This window comes from Stegodyphus dumicola, chromosome X1 (assembly GCF_044657685.1).
Source record: "Stegodyphus dumicola isolate Sdum_Otavi_A_Nest chromosome X1, ASM4465768v1".
Lineage (NCBI taxonomy): Eukaryota > Metazoa > Arthropoda > Arachnida > Araneae > Eresidae > Stegodyphus > Stegodyphus dumicola.
Window position 1 is genome coordinate 111,599,244 of NC_140780.1, and position 14,252 is coordinate 111,613,495.

At 30.4% G+C, this 14,252-nt stretch overlaps 1 protein-coding gene across 1 annotated transcript in view; it reads right to left on the reverse strand.

Moving 5' to 3' along the window:
• LOC118185814 (chitinase domain-containing protein 1) overlaps positions 1-14,252 on the reverse strand; it is a 97,543-nt gene that overhangs the window by 55,949 nt on the left and 27,342 nt on the right. Inside the window, exon 4 of the mRNA XM_035355731.2 lies at positions 8,798-8,904. Coding sequence (XP_035211622.1) covers positions 8,798-8,904 — 107 coding nt within the window. The remainder of the gene's footprint in view (positions 1-8,797; positions 8,905-14,252) is intronic.

Here is a 14,252-nt window from a genome sequence, read left to right on the forward strand (position 1 = left end):
TTATCATATTTTCCAAAAACCATGCTGCTTTATTACAACATCCAGACAAATGGCATAGAACTAAATTTGATATGAATACTTCAGTATAGCAAACTATACTAGGGATGTCTGCATATAGAAAGGGATACTTTCTCTTCTAAGAGAAATTGGCCTATATTTATGCTGAACAAGATGGAAACCATACACACACACAAAAACAAAAACAAAAAAAAAAAAAAAAAAAAAAAAAAAACTGCAAGCAGACTGTTCAACCATTCAGAATAGAAACTGCAACAAACTACTAGCATTTTGCTGCTGCATCGCTATAAAGACAGAACTCTGAAAATAATCATCATAAATCTATACTTAAATAAAGGCAAACCTCTGCAAAATTCACACAGCATTTCTTTTAGTTACCTCAAAGGTTGTCCAGAAATGGACACTTTTTATAATCTTTCAACCAACATCTACTTGCTACTAGCCACCTTTTAGGTCTAAGATGGTAAAATATGTACTGCCTAAGCATTTAAGGTATTGGGTCATCTGGGAAATTTTGCAGTTTCTCAAACTGAAGCATGTTTTCTACTAATTATTTTGTGTCTAATTATAAGAAATGGGCACTTAATTTTTTCTGCTCACACTGTGTAATTCTAGCATGTGGGCATGATTTTTGTTTCAGCGTAGTGTTAAGAATGATTCATTTTTAAATTTGAAATGCCTTTTCATAAAAAAGTTTTTTTTTTTAAAAAAAAGGGAGGAAAAGTGCTTTCTCTGACACAGATTGAAAACACAGATTCAGCATCAAAGATACCTGTTCTGGATGACCATTCTCTGTAACAAGAACTCAATAAAAAAATAATTCTAAAAATCTACATTCAGGAATTAATTCAGAAAATCCAAGTTCATTCTGCTAAGAAATACTAGATAGAATAAATAAATATTTCAAGAAGTACAGTGCATGATTATTTGAAGAGGACTGGATTTGTAAGTTGCTATGATGTATGGGAACTCCATGCTTTAACAGTGCAGAATATGCTTGCTCAAGTTTTGGCATCTGACTGTCAGCTGAAAATACATAAAGAAGCTCCTTTTTTGAAATGGCTCACTACTAGTGATGAGAAGTGGATATTATACAATAAACTTATAAGAAAAATATCATGAGGTAAAAATATCATGACCTTTGTTAGTAACATTGAGAGAGGGACTGCATCCCAAAAAAGTAAAGCTTTGTGCATGGTGGGACTACAAAGCAATTGTATATTATGAATTGTTGCTACCAAACCACACACTAAATTCAAAAAATGCTGTTCCCATATGGGATTTTAAAAGCAAAAAATGAAGCAAGGTGCCCAGAATTGACCAGCCATCAAGGTGTTCTCCTCCATCATGACAATGCTTGGCCCCACATTTCGATGAATATTGCACAGACTTACTGAGTATAGCTGAGATGTTTTATATTCCCCCTCCATATTCACTAGACCTTACCCCTCAGATTTTCACCTCTTACTTCATCATTATCTTCAGGTCACTTTAAAATTCTCTGAAAAACAGAAGTTCATTTCTTTGGACACTGTCAAACAGAAACTTAATAACATCTTTACCAATAAACCTTATTAACTTTTTTGAGAAAGGAATTTTCCATCTATTAGTCATAAAACAAAAGAGGGCTTATGTGATTTAATAAAATTAACATAATTGATAACTTGAACACAAAAAAGCAACCTGATAATAAAGTATTCTCACCAAAATTTAACTTTTAATTTTTCTAATTTTCAATGACTAAGTGAAACAGTTTCCCTAACCAGACATAATGAACCAGTTATCATATTATGTATGACTAAATTATATGATATACTCATTATGAAACACAATGTAGTCACTAATCATACACCTAAAGCATTCAAGAGAGTATGCAGGGTTTTTGAAAAGGAATATGAAACTCTGGAAGAAACTTTTCAATCTCAAAAGAAATTTAGAACAGTACATCATTCGTAATAATAATTATTTTTTTAGATGCTTCAAAACAAAACTGAGGGGAACAAAACTACACTAGTTTGGAAAAAGTGTTTAATATATTTTTTTATGGACTATTCAACTTCACTCACAAATGATTTCTTAAATGCATGACAGAACAGCCTCACTATTACCCAAGGAGCACACGACGTTGCAAACTGGTCTGAGAGGTTGCAAAGTGGTCATGATAACTTTTATGATTTCTTTACAACGTTGCGAAGACGCAAAATATTTGCCGTTGCATCTTGGCAATTTGTCAACGTCGCTGAAACGTCATGATATGACTGCTTTTAGATGTGGTCGTTTTAGCATCTTTTTCATAGTTCATCAGCATTACTTTTAGAATGAAAAGAGACTAAATCTGCACTTTCAAGAGTCTGAAGTCCGCATAAGATTTATTTTGCAATGTTTCATTACTTTATTTCATCTAAATATATTAATCTGAGGTATATTCATCTAATGAAACATAAATTTAATATAAATACTTGAATTATTAAATTTAATTAGTACTAAAAATACATACTATAAATTATTGTTTAAAATTTTGAAAAATAATTAATACTTAAAATATTTTTTTATAAATATTATAGCAAATTATTTAAAAATGAAACTAATCTATAAAGTAAGTTGCATTTTATGTTCTATAAGTAGTAATGCATTTTATGTTCTATAAGTAGTTATGCATTTTATATATGTAAAAAAATTATATTTCCGAAATCAATGCAAATCACATGTTAGCAATTATTTCACTGCAAAATGCAACTTTATTTATTATTTTTGAAGTAAGGATGAATTTATTTGAATTAATATGCCGACATAATATGAAACATTTTACCGCATACAGAGCAAAAAGTACAATTTTCGCGAAGATGTATACACGGATAAAAATGGGATGATTTTAAGAATTCCGAGAAAACGCCCAATGTTAAAAGACAATGCATATCTATGTATTTTCAACGTCTGTCCAATATATAGGATATATAGGACGGAAAACTCGGCGATAGTCAGAAGAAGCAGAACGGAAAAATTAATGGAAAAGGAGACAGAAATATTAACAATTTTAATGGAAAATTACAAAATTAATGGTTTTGATAAATTACTAATAAATGTTGAGATTAAAATTACAGAAACTGTGAACAAAAATACGAAATTCATTACCTATAAAAATTCTGATCAACTGTTTGTTTTTTTTTTACATTTCTTTCCGTGCATTCAAAAATGCTTGGTTTAATCCTAGTATTACGGTACACTCGGGATTTGGTGACATTGACATTACGAATGTTTTAGCGAGTCCGATAAATATATTTTTGTAAATTTCGTATTTTGTGAACATTGTTCGTAATTCTATTCAGTTTAAATAATTCTTCTAGGGCATTTAAAAAAGATTCTATTAAATTATCAGAAGAACTGCTGAAATGTTTAATGCAATCGAATAAATTGCTGAAACATTACACTGAATTGCTGTTCGATATTGCATGTATATTATTTACTGGATGATTATATAAATGAACATCTGAGCTCGATGCTTGCACGCTTTGGCTAGCTGCAAAATTCGAACAAGTTAGCAACTGCGCAATAATTTGACTCCATCTTATTTTCGGGAATATTTTCTTCACGCTTTTGTAATTCACCGTCAGAATTAAATACTAGAGAGCTTCAATACAGAAAGAGAATGACGTACAAAAATTTAATGATGGCAGTTTATTTTTAAATGAGGAGAAATCATCATGGTAATGCCGAATTTCTACTTATTTTGTTTGTGAATATCTGCTTGCAACGTGCTAAAATCGTCCATACAGTTAAACAGTGTTCTGTTTTGGTGTTTTATGACTTTCCTGTGATTAAAACTATATTGCAGTTTTCCAATCTTCAGTGGCTCTAGAGGTGAAATATTTGGATACACAGATTCGGTTAGAACGTCGTGCAACATTTGGATACACTGATTATTGCTATATCTGGATACATGGATTCGGTTATAACGTCCTAAGTGCTATATTGTATATCATTCATATTAATCGATTATTGTGTTCATGATACAGGTTGGTGCTCAGACTTTGCACATATGATTGAAAAAATAATGTTAAGGAAAGATTTGCATTACTATGAACTATTGTAATCTATAATTATGCCATACTTAATTGTGTAATATTGAAAAACACAATATTTTTTAACTGATTGCAAATTGCAGTTTTATTACTTGTCATTTGGTATCTATTCTTTCAAACACTGTGTAATTCGCTTTTTTTTAATGCCATTATGTATGTCTATTAGATTATCTCAATAAATGAATGTTGGAAATTAGGTTGTGTTCTTTATTAAATTTAAGTATATTCATTATACTTTTAAACTTTTATATCCATTGTACTTAAATAAGTATATTAAGTAAATCATTTAAGTATATTCATTAAGTATATTCTTCGCTTACATTTTATATGCTTGTGATAACAAAGAACTTCATAATAAATAGAAACAAAAAGTTTCATCGTGTGCTATTTAACGAAGAGCTTACTTTAACGTACTTAGCTTACTATCATATACTACATTATTTGAATCAGTTCTGTACAGTAACAAAAAAGGAAAGTTATTGATTATAAAATGTGCATGAAATAATCATTGTAATCAACCATTATTATGAAATGTAGAAACTAAAAATAAATAAATACATTAACATATGATCGAAAGAAATGGTGTTAAGAATCATTAGCATTACTAGCGTAAATACTGCAAACCATAATTATTGCACTTTTAATTGCTTACTATTTAAAAAACACAAATATCTTTTTATTAATTGGAAATTTTAGTTCTGTTACCTTCCTTCTGCTATTTATATTTTCAAACACTACTAGTTCATGTTTTTTCTTAAATAGTGCTGTCATGTATGTTGTTTCTTAGGTTAGTATTTCATTTTAGATATGAATATGGGAAGTTATTAGATTTAGGTATATTTTTGTATGAAATATTCTTTATCACATTTATTAACTACTTTAAACTGTCTTTTATTTGCACATCTTGGAGATATAGAAGTTAATGGTTATATTTTTTACTGTGAAACACGAATAAATTTATATTTGAGTTCAGGTAAAATACTGATTATGTTACCTTAAGAGCCGCTTCCTAATTTATCATGACGGGCAATTTTCAATGTCCCTGAGATTTAACAGAAATAAATGTGATAATGCTGTTATCAGAAACGCTATTTTTTTTTACCCATATATATATCATTACTTTTATTTATGTCTAATTGAGTTTTAGTTACTTAAAAAATACTATTAATGTTATATATATATAATAACCTCTTTCATAATTACTCTTACTTAAGGGAGAAAAAATGATGAAATCTTAAATAGTCGTAACTTAGAATTTTAGTTATTTAAAAAATATAGTATAAAGTACTGAAAATAATTAAGGCTATTATTAATTATGCATATTCAGCCTAAAGAGAAATTTAAAAACTATAGTTTCAAATACTGAAAATAATTAAGGCTATTATTAATTATGCATATTCAGCCTAAAGAGAAATTTAAAAACTATAGTTTCAAATACTGAAAATAATTAAGGCTATTATTAATTATGCATATTTAGTATAAATAGTATAAAGAGAAAAAACTGTATTATCTTCTGGTTTTCAGGAAATGACAAAATATTTAAAGTTTAGATATATACAAGGAATACAAAATTTTAAAAAAGAAGAAAAATATATTAATTATTAAGCTTATTTTTCTGCAGAAATCAATATGTAACACAAGGACATAATAACAACTTTTTCACAACTGTTGCAAAAAGCTGGAATTTTGCAAACATTTAGGCATCGTTAAGACGTCGTGATACGATGCTCTCACAACCAAAATATCATCTGCAAAAGACACAATAATGACGTCTATGTGACCAATACCTCATCTGAGAAGACGTAATAAAGACGTCTTTGCAACGGTTGCAAAACAGTGAAGTTTCGCGGACATCTGGGCATCTTAAAGACGACATATTGCAACATTTTTGCATCGACATACGCGACGAGTTTGCAACGTCATTACAACGTTGCTGTGCTACTTGTGTAGATGTAGAAAAGAACAATGAAATGATAAAATTGTATCAGGCATGAGATGGATAAAATATTTTTCACAAGAAAAGAGAGTCGAGAAACTCTTTGTTTGCTTTTCTTCTAAGTGAAGCTATTTCTGTTTATTCTGTGCTATTTAAAATACTGTCACGAAATGTCCAGCGACTGTAAGATAGCTTCCCTGCAAAGCGGATTTAGGGTTGCCAGAAAATGGTGAGGGTAGGCAAGGTTGCTATATTTGGGGAGAAATTACCCATTTGATGACAAAACTGGCGGTATGCCATAAACAGATAAAGAACCTTCTGGAACAAATTCTTACCAGTTTGGCCCAGAATGTTCTCGAACGCAAGCCAAAAATACAAACTCGGATACAAACCCTGCTGGTACACAGAGTGCTCAGTGCCTAGTCAGTCAGTTAATAATCAGTGAGTGAGTGTCTCGAGTTGGTCGTTGAGTGCATCGAGAAAGTCTCTTAGTGTATCGTGAGTTAGTGCATTGTCAAGTTTTATCTTAGAGTGGGTTAAGCTCCGAGAACGATTGAACTAATTCGAGAGCTGTACTCGTCGAGGGTGTATCATCGAGTGTATTGCGTGTTGTAGTATGGAGAGTCTCAAGAGTATGTAGAGTTCCAAAAACGACCGAGCAGAGTCAGGAGCTGTGCTCTGGTACTTTGCCATGAAGCTGACTTCACTGTTATAACCTGATAACCTGAAGGCTGTGTTGCTGATTGTTTCGACGTGTTTATAATAGTTCTTTGACAACTGTTAAAGTGTTTTGGAGTTGTCCTGAGTAATACTTCCTAATAAATTGTGTTTCGATACTTCATCAAGTGTCGTCGTTATTCACTCTAAATCGATGAACCCCGTACGTTAGAAGAAAAATGTAACAATATTAAATTTTTATTGCTAAAGAGAATGGAATCTATTCAAATTTCCTGACTTTTTAGCTAAAGTTTTGATTTTCTTTGATGTTTTTGGAAAAGTCCATACCTTTACTGGCCATTTTTCCTTTCCTTTACTTTTCAATTTCCACGATTAATTACCCTACAATTTTAAAGCAACTCTGAGCGAATGAGCTCCTGTATAGCTGGAAGCTCAATAGAATTAGGCTTAAACAAATAAAATTTCAATTATAAATCAATTCATGAAGCTTATCTGTGAACTGTATTCAAAAACTTATCTGGAGATTTTTACAAAAAATCTGTGAAACTTTTTTTCGGAAATGGCATAAATATTCTGACCATACAATTATTATTTCATTTTCCATATAGAAAAATGTTATAACCTTTGCATATGTAACTAGAGAACACAGTTTGAAAATAGCTTTTTTGGTCTTGATGTTATATTAAACCTAGGCTTAGTTTACAATTTGGATAAAAAATTACAACCAATATGTTATTCATGTTCTTAGCAATGTAAAGGGAATTCGTTTTGACTCTCTTTCAACATAAGTTAGAAAACATGCTTTTAAAATGAATGATTAATATTTATTTGAATTGCTTAGGACATTTAGTTTAAATATATTATATTATGTGAGACATCATAAAAACAGATTACGTTAATATTGATTAATAATAGAATGAAATTCAGTTATGATTTAACAGTGTAACGCATAAAAAAACATTAAAAAATTCAGCATTCTATTCTCTATGAAAATGATTTACATATGCAATATCATTAATTAAAATTTCTTTCTCATTAGTTTAACTAAATTAATAACTAAGAAAAATCAATTTGCTTATTTATTACAAATTAAAGGCAACATGCAGTTGAAAAGCATCGATTTATAACTATCAGAGGTCACAAATATTCTGATTTCCCCTTCATTTCATGATAAATTATGGTTTAAAACACAAAATAAAAATAAGTAATACTTAAAATTATTTTTAGCCACTCCATCAGCAAAAAGCAGTGTTACATTACCATTACTTACATATGGCAATGTTATTCTAAAAAATTATAAATCACACATATACTTTGAATTGTGCATGATAGTACATGATTGATATTTAAAATCTGCTTTAACATGAAATCAATTAGACATTTAAAATAATTTATCGCTTTAAAATGCTAATTCTTTAAATTAATTTCTGAAATACAGTACAAAGTCCGTAATCCAGACTCGGCGGGACTTCGGCAATTCCAGATTAGGGGTTTTTCCGGATTATGGTCAATTTAAATCTGGTAAGATGGCATGCAGAAATTATACAATTAAAAATATGAAACCGTAATTTATGAAATAAAGGGCAATTATGATCTAAAGTGTATCAAAATTTACCCCAAAAAAAGCTTAATATTTATTTGTTTACTTTAGTACACATTTCTATCAATGTAAGTTGTTTAAGTTGCTTCGTTTTTTGTGCTAATACTTTCACTTTAATTCTATAAACAGACATAATTTCTTGTTCAGTTACAAAGTTCCACTGTTCAAGTCCTGTAATTGCTGTGTTGAGAATACCAACTAACTTGTCAATCAAAATTTTTTTGTTTTCAATAACGTTCTCTGTTACTTTCTTCACTATCGGAATTGCACATGGGTAAATGCTTTACTGGCTTTATGTGCATGCGTAGCGGATGCGTGCATCAAATGCACATGCGTAAGTTTGTGGCTTTGAGGTCCGGATTATAGATCATTCCGGATAATGGACGTCTGGATTAGAGACTTTGTACTGTATTTATAAAGGTTTGGTAAAATACAGGCCAATTTCACTTTATGTTAAATGCTTAAATTCAGAAAAATAATTCTAACCTTAGCCAAGGTAATAAGATCAGAACTAATAATATTTCCAGCTTCTTTGTTCTTCAATAATTTTTTCAGAACAGGATAGGTCCACTGCTCTAAAATAATTCTGGGCACTAGAAAAATTCACACAAGTAATATTTATAAAAATATGACAGTTTTATCATTCATAACAATTTAAATTTTAAAAACATTAACATAAGTTACTTAAATTGAAGTAAAGTAATATCAAATAGCCACAAATTAACATCAAGCTAACTTAAGCTGCACTTAAAAATGCTACAAATTATATCTCAAAGCAAAATAGCCATACCACAGCTTTGCACATTTTAAGAACTCTTGACCTCTTTGAAAACGACATGGTACATTGCATCCACAAAAATCCTTACCCAGCCTTTATTTTCCCAACCATTGGTCATAGACATTAACTTTTCTATGGAATCAAAAATCGACATTGCATTACTCTGGGTTAGCGATTACACGCGAGCACCCATTGCAGTGAACTACTCATGTTTGTCTGAGCCGACATTTCTTTCAGTTACAAAAATGCCTCAATGGATAGATTCATGTTTTGACATTTTTAAATTTACAAAAATCAATTTTTATAAAAATTATAAAATTGAACTTTCCATATAGTCCTCTAATCTTTATGTTTAGAAAAATTTTATGCAAATTATAAAAAATAAAACATAAAAAGTTCGACTCTCATACAACAAAAAGTGACCAAAATATTTTATATCATTTCCAATTTGCCTTGAGGAGCTGGTTAACAAACTGGAACAACTCAAGGTTGATTTTTCTCCATTAAATGCCATTCAGTGATATTCTTTCATGATTTTCTAGAGTGCAATAGTCTTTTAATTTATAATATTTCATAACAGTATGGCAAAAGAATTTTCACACAAGCAGGCTGTAAGTTGAGTTAAATATACATTACTATAGTTTTCATGAAAGATTATTGCATTAGAATCATTATCTAATAACCATACCAAAAACTCATTAAACTAGATATATTTTTAATTTTTAGTTTTAAATTCATGCAAATAATGTTACGAGCTGTTTATGTGCCAAAGGTGAAGCCTTCCATCGATTTTCAAAAAACATGAATTTTATATTTCTCTGGGCAAGATCTTTTTTTTTAAAAAAAGTTGTATTGTTTAATATTTTTTCATGATCCACATAAAATGCCTATCACTTAATCCATTAACATCAGAAAACTTTTTCAAAATGAATATTTTATTTTTAGATAGGTAAAAAACCAACTCGTTCATTCTTCAATTTGTGTATGGCCATTGAGTGTGATCAGCAAATTTAACAAGGTTATATCTCGGTCAATTTTTGTTGCACAGGAATCAAACTTTTTATATTTTTATAAAAGACAGAATAAAGGCTAGGTAAGGACATATGTGAACAAAGTGTATATATCACAACAGTTTGTAATAAAAATACATGACTCATATACATGGCTTTAACAACTTTAAGCTTGACACAGTTCACATAGTAGAAGCATACGAAATCAGCACAACTATTTAAATTGCTATGGCATATTGATTGTGACATTAGCATAACTGCTGGATTTGGTATGACATATTGATTGTGACATCAGTACAATCATAGGTGTTCATTTTTCACATCTTTGTTTTTAATGGTTTTGCAGTCACTAAAATTCATGCACATGTGCATGTCAACTTCAAAATAAACATGACCAACTGTAATAACGATAAAACAGAAACAAATTCACTTGGGATGTGTTACCAACTGTGCAGAGAAGAAATGAAACTAGTATAAAGAATTTAGGAACATCATGAAATGTTTAAATGCCATTATAACAGCTAAAACAAGCTTATACATAAACCAGTTGAGAGAGGATGAAATTAATGATTCAGAAATTATGAACTAGTGTTCTCAATCAAGATAGCTTTGCTGTTAAAGTAATAATTGGAAATTAATTAATTGATCAAGTTAGAGCAAAAAATATAGCATCTTAATAAAAAAATAGACATTTTGGTAGTGGCTTTAATGCACATTTGACAGTCTTATGGTAATCCTAAGCAGCAAGCATACGTGTGGGATTTGTTTGACCCCACCTCCATAAAATGGAATGCTCCTCTTAAATTATAATTCATTGTAACTTCATTTCTTCAATATTTGTCTTCAAAGTCAAGACCTTTATTTTAGATCAGGTTTCAAGTTTCTAGTTTCTTTATTTACTAGATAATTATTTTGAAATCATATTGGCCCATGTGCATCCTTATGTAAGTTCAGATTTTTTGCACTAGTGTGCAGAATTTTTCATGGGATTTTTCTTACTTTTGCTTTCCAAAAATGAAATGCAGTCTTTTGCGAATACAAAATGAAACTTACAATCTCTAATAGAAGTTGAAAATGATGACTGAAACAGTAGACAACAATGATGAAATAAGTGACCATGAATTATTAAACAAGCAGTATAAAGATAATGAACAAGAATTGAATAATGTATAGTCCTTTTTTGTTTTGTTAAATTTTACAGAATTTTATATTCATTTTGATGAAAATAGTTTAAGATTATTTTAGAAGATATGCGAGTGATAAATCATTTATGTATAGAAAAAAGAAAATATCTTCAAGGTATTCCCCACCCCCCCCAAAAAAGAAACAGAATTCTTTTTAAAAAAAACATGTATTTCTCTCTCTCTCTCCCTCTTTTTTTTTTTTTTTTTTTTTTTCTACAAAACAATCATCTTATCACCTTCAAACCACTGTCTATTACACTTAATAGAATTACCTAAACTATGATTCCATTCTTGGAAACATTTTCTAAACTCATCTATTTCAATAGTTGATAATTTCAACTGTTATTTTTTTTTTTCTTCGCCTCTTGTGTGTCATGAAATTGCAGTCCTTTCCTGTTCCTATTCAATCGAGAAAACAAAAAGAAGTCACATGAAGTGAGGTCAGATGAGTAGGAGTGCATGAGGAGCGAGGTGTGTGAGGCAAAGAAGTCATGTTATATTTTACCAAAAACTTGTGCACTGAGATGGCTGCATGAGCTGGTGTTTTTGGAAGCTGGTGCATTGGTGGAAAAACTAGTCCCCTGACTGCCACAAATCAGGCCTCTTTCATTGCAAAAGCTTTTCAGTACATCTAAATAGAAAGTGTGATTAAGTCTGACCTGGTGGAGTGAGCTTTGAATGCAGTATTCATCTCACATCAAAAAAGCAAATGAGCATGGTTTTGATGTTTGACTTCACTTCTTGACATGTTTTTTTAGGTGAGGTAACAATGGCGTTTACCACTGGCTTGATTCATGTTTGGTTTTGTGGTCATAAAAATAGCACATCTCATCATTATATTTTTTTGCTAATCTGTCTAAATTCAAGGCAAAATTTTCACAGAAACACTTTTCACACCCAATTGTCTGTTAAAATTTGCTGAGCTGAGCTCTGAGATAGCCCAAATAAGTTCTTTGGCTCTTCAGTGGTCTTCAAGCACAAATGCGTAAATTTTTTCGACATTTTTTTCCATTCATGAAGCTAGCAAGACTCCAGAATGAGTTTTGTCAAGAATCAACATTTCTCCTTTTTTAACTGAGACACCCACTTGTACATTTGAGTTTTTCTTGTAGCACCATTCTTGTAAGAAGTGTTCTCAACAGATTTCTCACATATCTCAACAGATTTTGTAGCATTTTTCCCCATCAAGAAAAATTTCACAGCCACATGTTCACATAAATCAGCTGTCACAAAAAAAAAAAAAAAAAAAAAAAAAAAAACAGAAGTGCATCAAACTGCTTTAATGAAAAAAAAAAAATCACTGTAACAGCAGAAAAACATTTTCAGACACTGAATGCTATGAGCTTGAAACAAGTTGATCGATGCTCACCTAGCAGGAAACACGTACACTACAGTACTCCGCCGCCCAGTGCAGCACAATTCTGGGAATTTTTGGGCTGTACCTTCTCATAATGTAATAATTATAAAATAATCTTGTAGTAATTACATTTTAATACAGAAAAATAATAAAACTAATTTAACTTTTTTTTTTTCATTTTAATGTAAGTTTATATGTACTTAAGTTAAATATGGTAAGTATAATTTGATAATTTCATATTTGTATCACTATTTAGGAATAATTTTTTGAGAATATGGAATGAAAAAATAACTTATGCAGGTATGTTTGATAAACCATATTTCAGGGAATAATAATTTGAAAAAAGCATATTTAAGATGGAGTCAAATGCATCCCCATGTACGAGTATGAAGAACATGCCCTTTCGGTTAAAGGATTAATATAACTACCAACAGTAATGTTTGTGCTCTGAAATGTAATGGTCACTTTCGGAAGTGATTGCCATGCCAGGATTCACTGACCCTTTTTTCTTTACTTTTATGTGGTTTTGAAAGTTCCACATATATATGTCATACAAGTAGCTGTAACTACAGCACAGAACATGTTAAATGTAACTGCAACATAGAATAGTAATAGATTAGTGTAGATTAAACAATGTTTACGTGATCTTGAGTAATCTTTTTTCTCCACATTAATATCACACAAATACATTACATGGCAGGGTTGGCAAAAAATTTAGAAGATCAACCACTCAGTAGTCCCATCAATTACCTCAGTCAATAAGAATTTCAAGTAGCAGCATGTGATAAAACTATTTCTGCTATTTCAGATTTGCTACATTGCAAAAATAAAATCCAGTCCAGGGGATATGTACAGTAAATCCTGAATTGAGTGCAAAGCTAATATAATCTCTAAATGGCTACAAAGCTTTATTTCAGAAAATTAGAAAATAAACTAGCTGCATCAATCAAATTAAATTAAAACCAAATGCTGTTTGTAAAACAGAACCCTACAGGAAAATTCCATTTAGTTTAATTAAACCCAACGAAAAAATTATTGGCAAGAATGAATAAAGATGGTGTTATAAAGAAAGTTAATCAAGTTACACAATTTATGAATTAATTAGCTATAGTAAGAAAAGGGGTGGTCGTTTAAAAGTATGTTTAGATTCTCAGTATCTTAGCCAAAGTATACTCAGACTGCACTATCACACACCAATGTTTCAAGCAAATTTCATCTCAAATGGCTAATGTAAAATTGTTTAGCATTTTAGATCAAAATAGAGCATTTTGTCTACTTAAACTGTTAGATTGAGATTGAAAGCTCACTATATTTAATGCTCCATTTAGTAGATAGAGCTTCTTAAAATTCATATATAGGCTATTTTAATTATCATCAGATTTTCATAGAAGCTTTCCTGAAATTTTTGGTGAACTAAAATGATATCAAATATATGTAGATGACTAATTAGTTAAGGGGAGAGAACATGATCAAAGATACTCTTTGAAGACCATATCGGCCTAGACGGCCCTTCATTCATACGGCCGAAATTCCGATGCTGTTTTCTTCCCTTCCCTAAGGTATGCAGTAGCAAGTGTAGTTTCCCTAAATGCACTGTATCAGTTTATTGCAG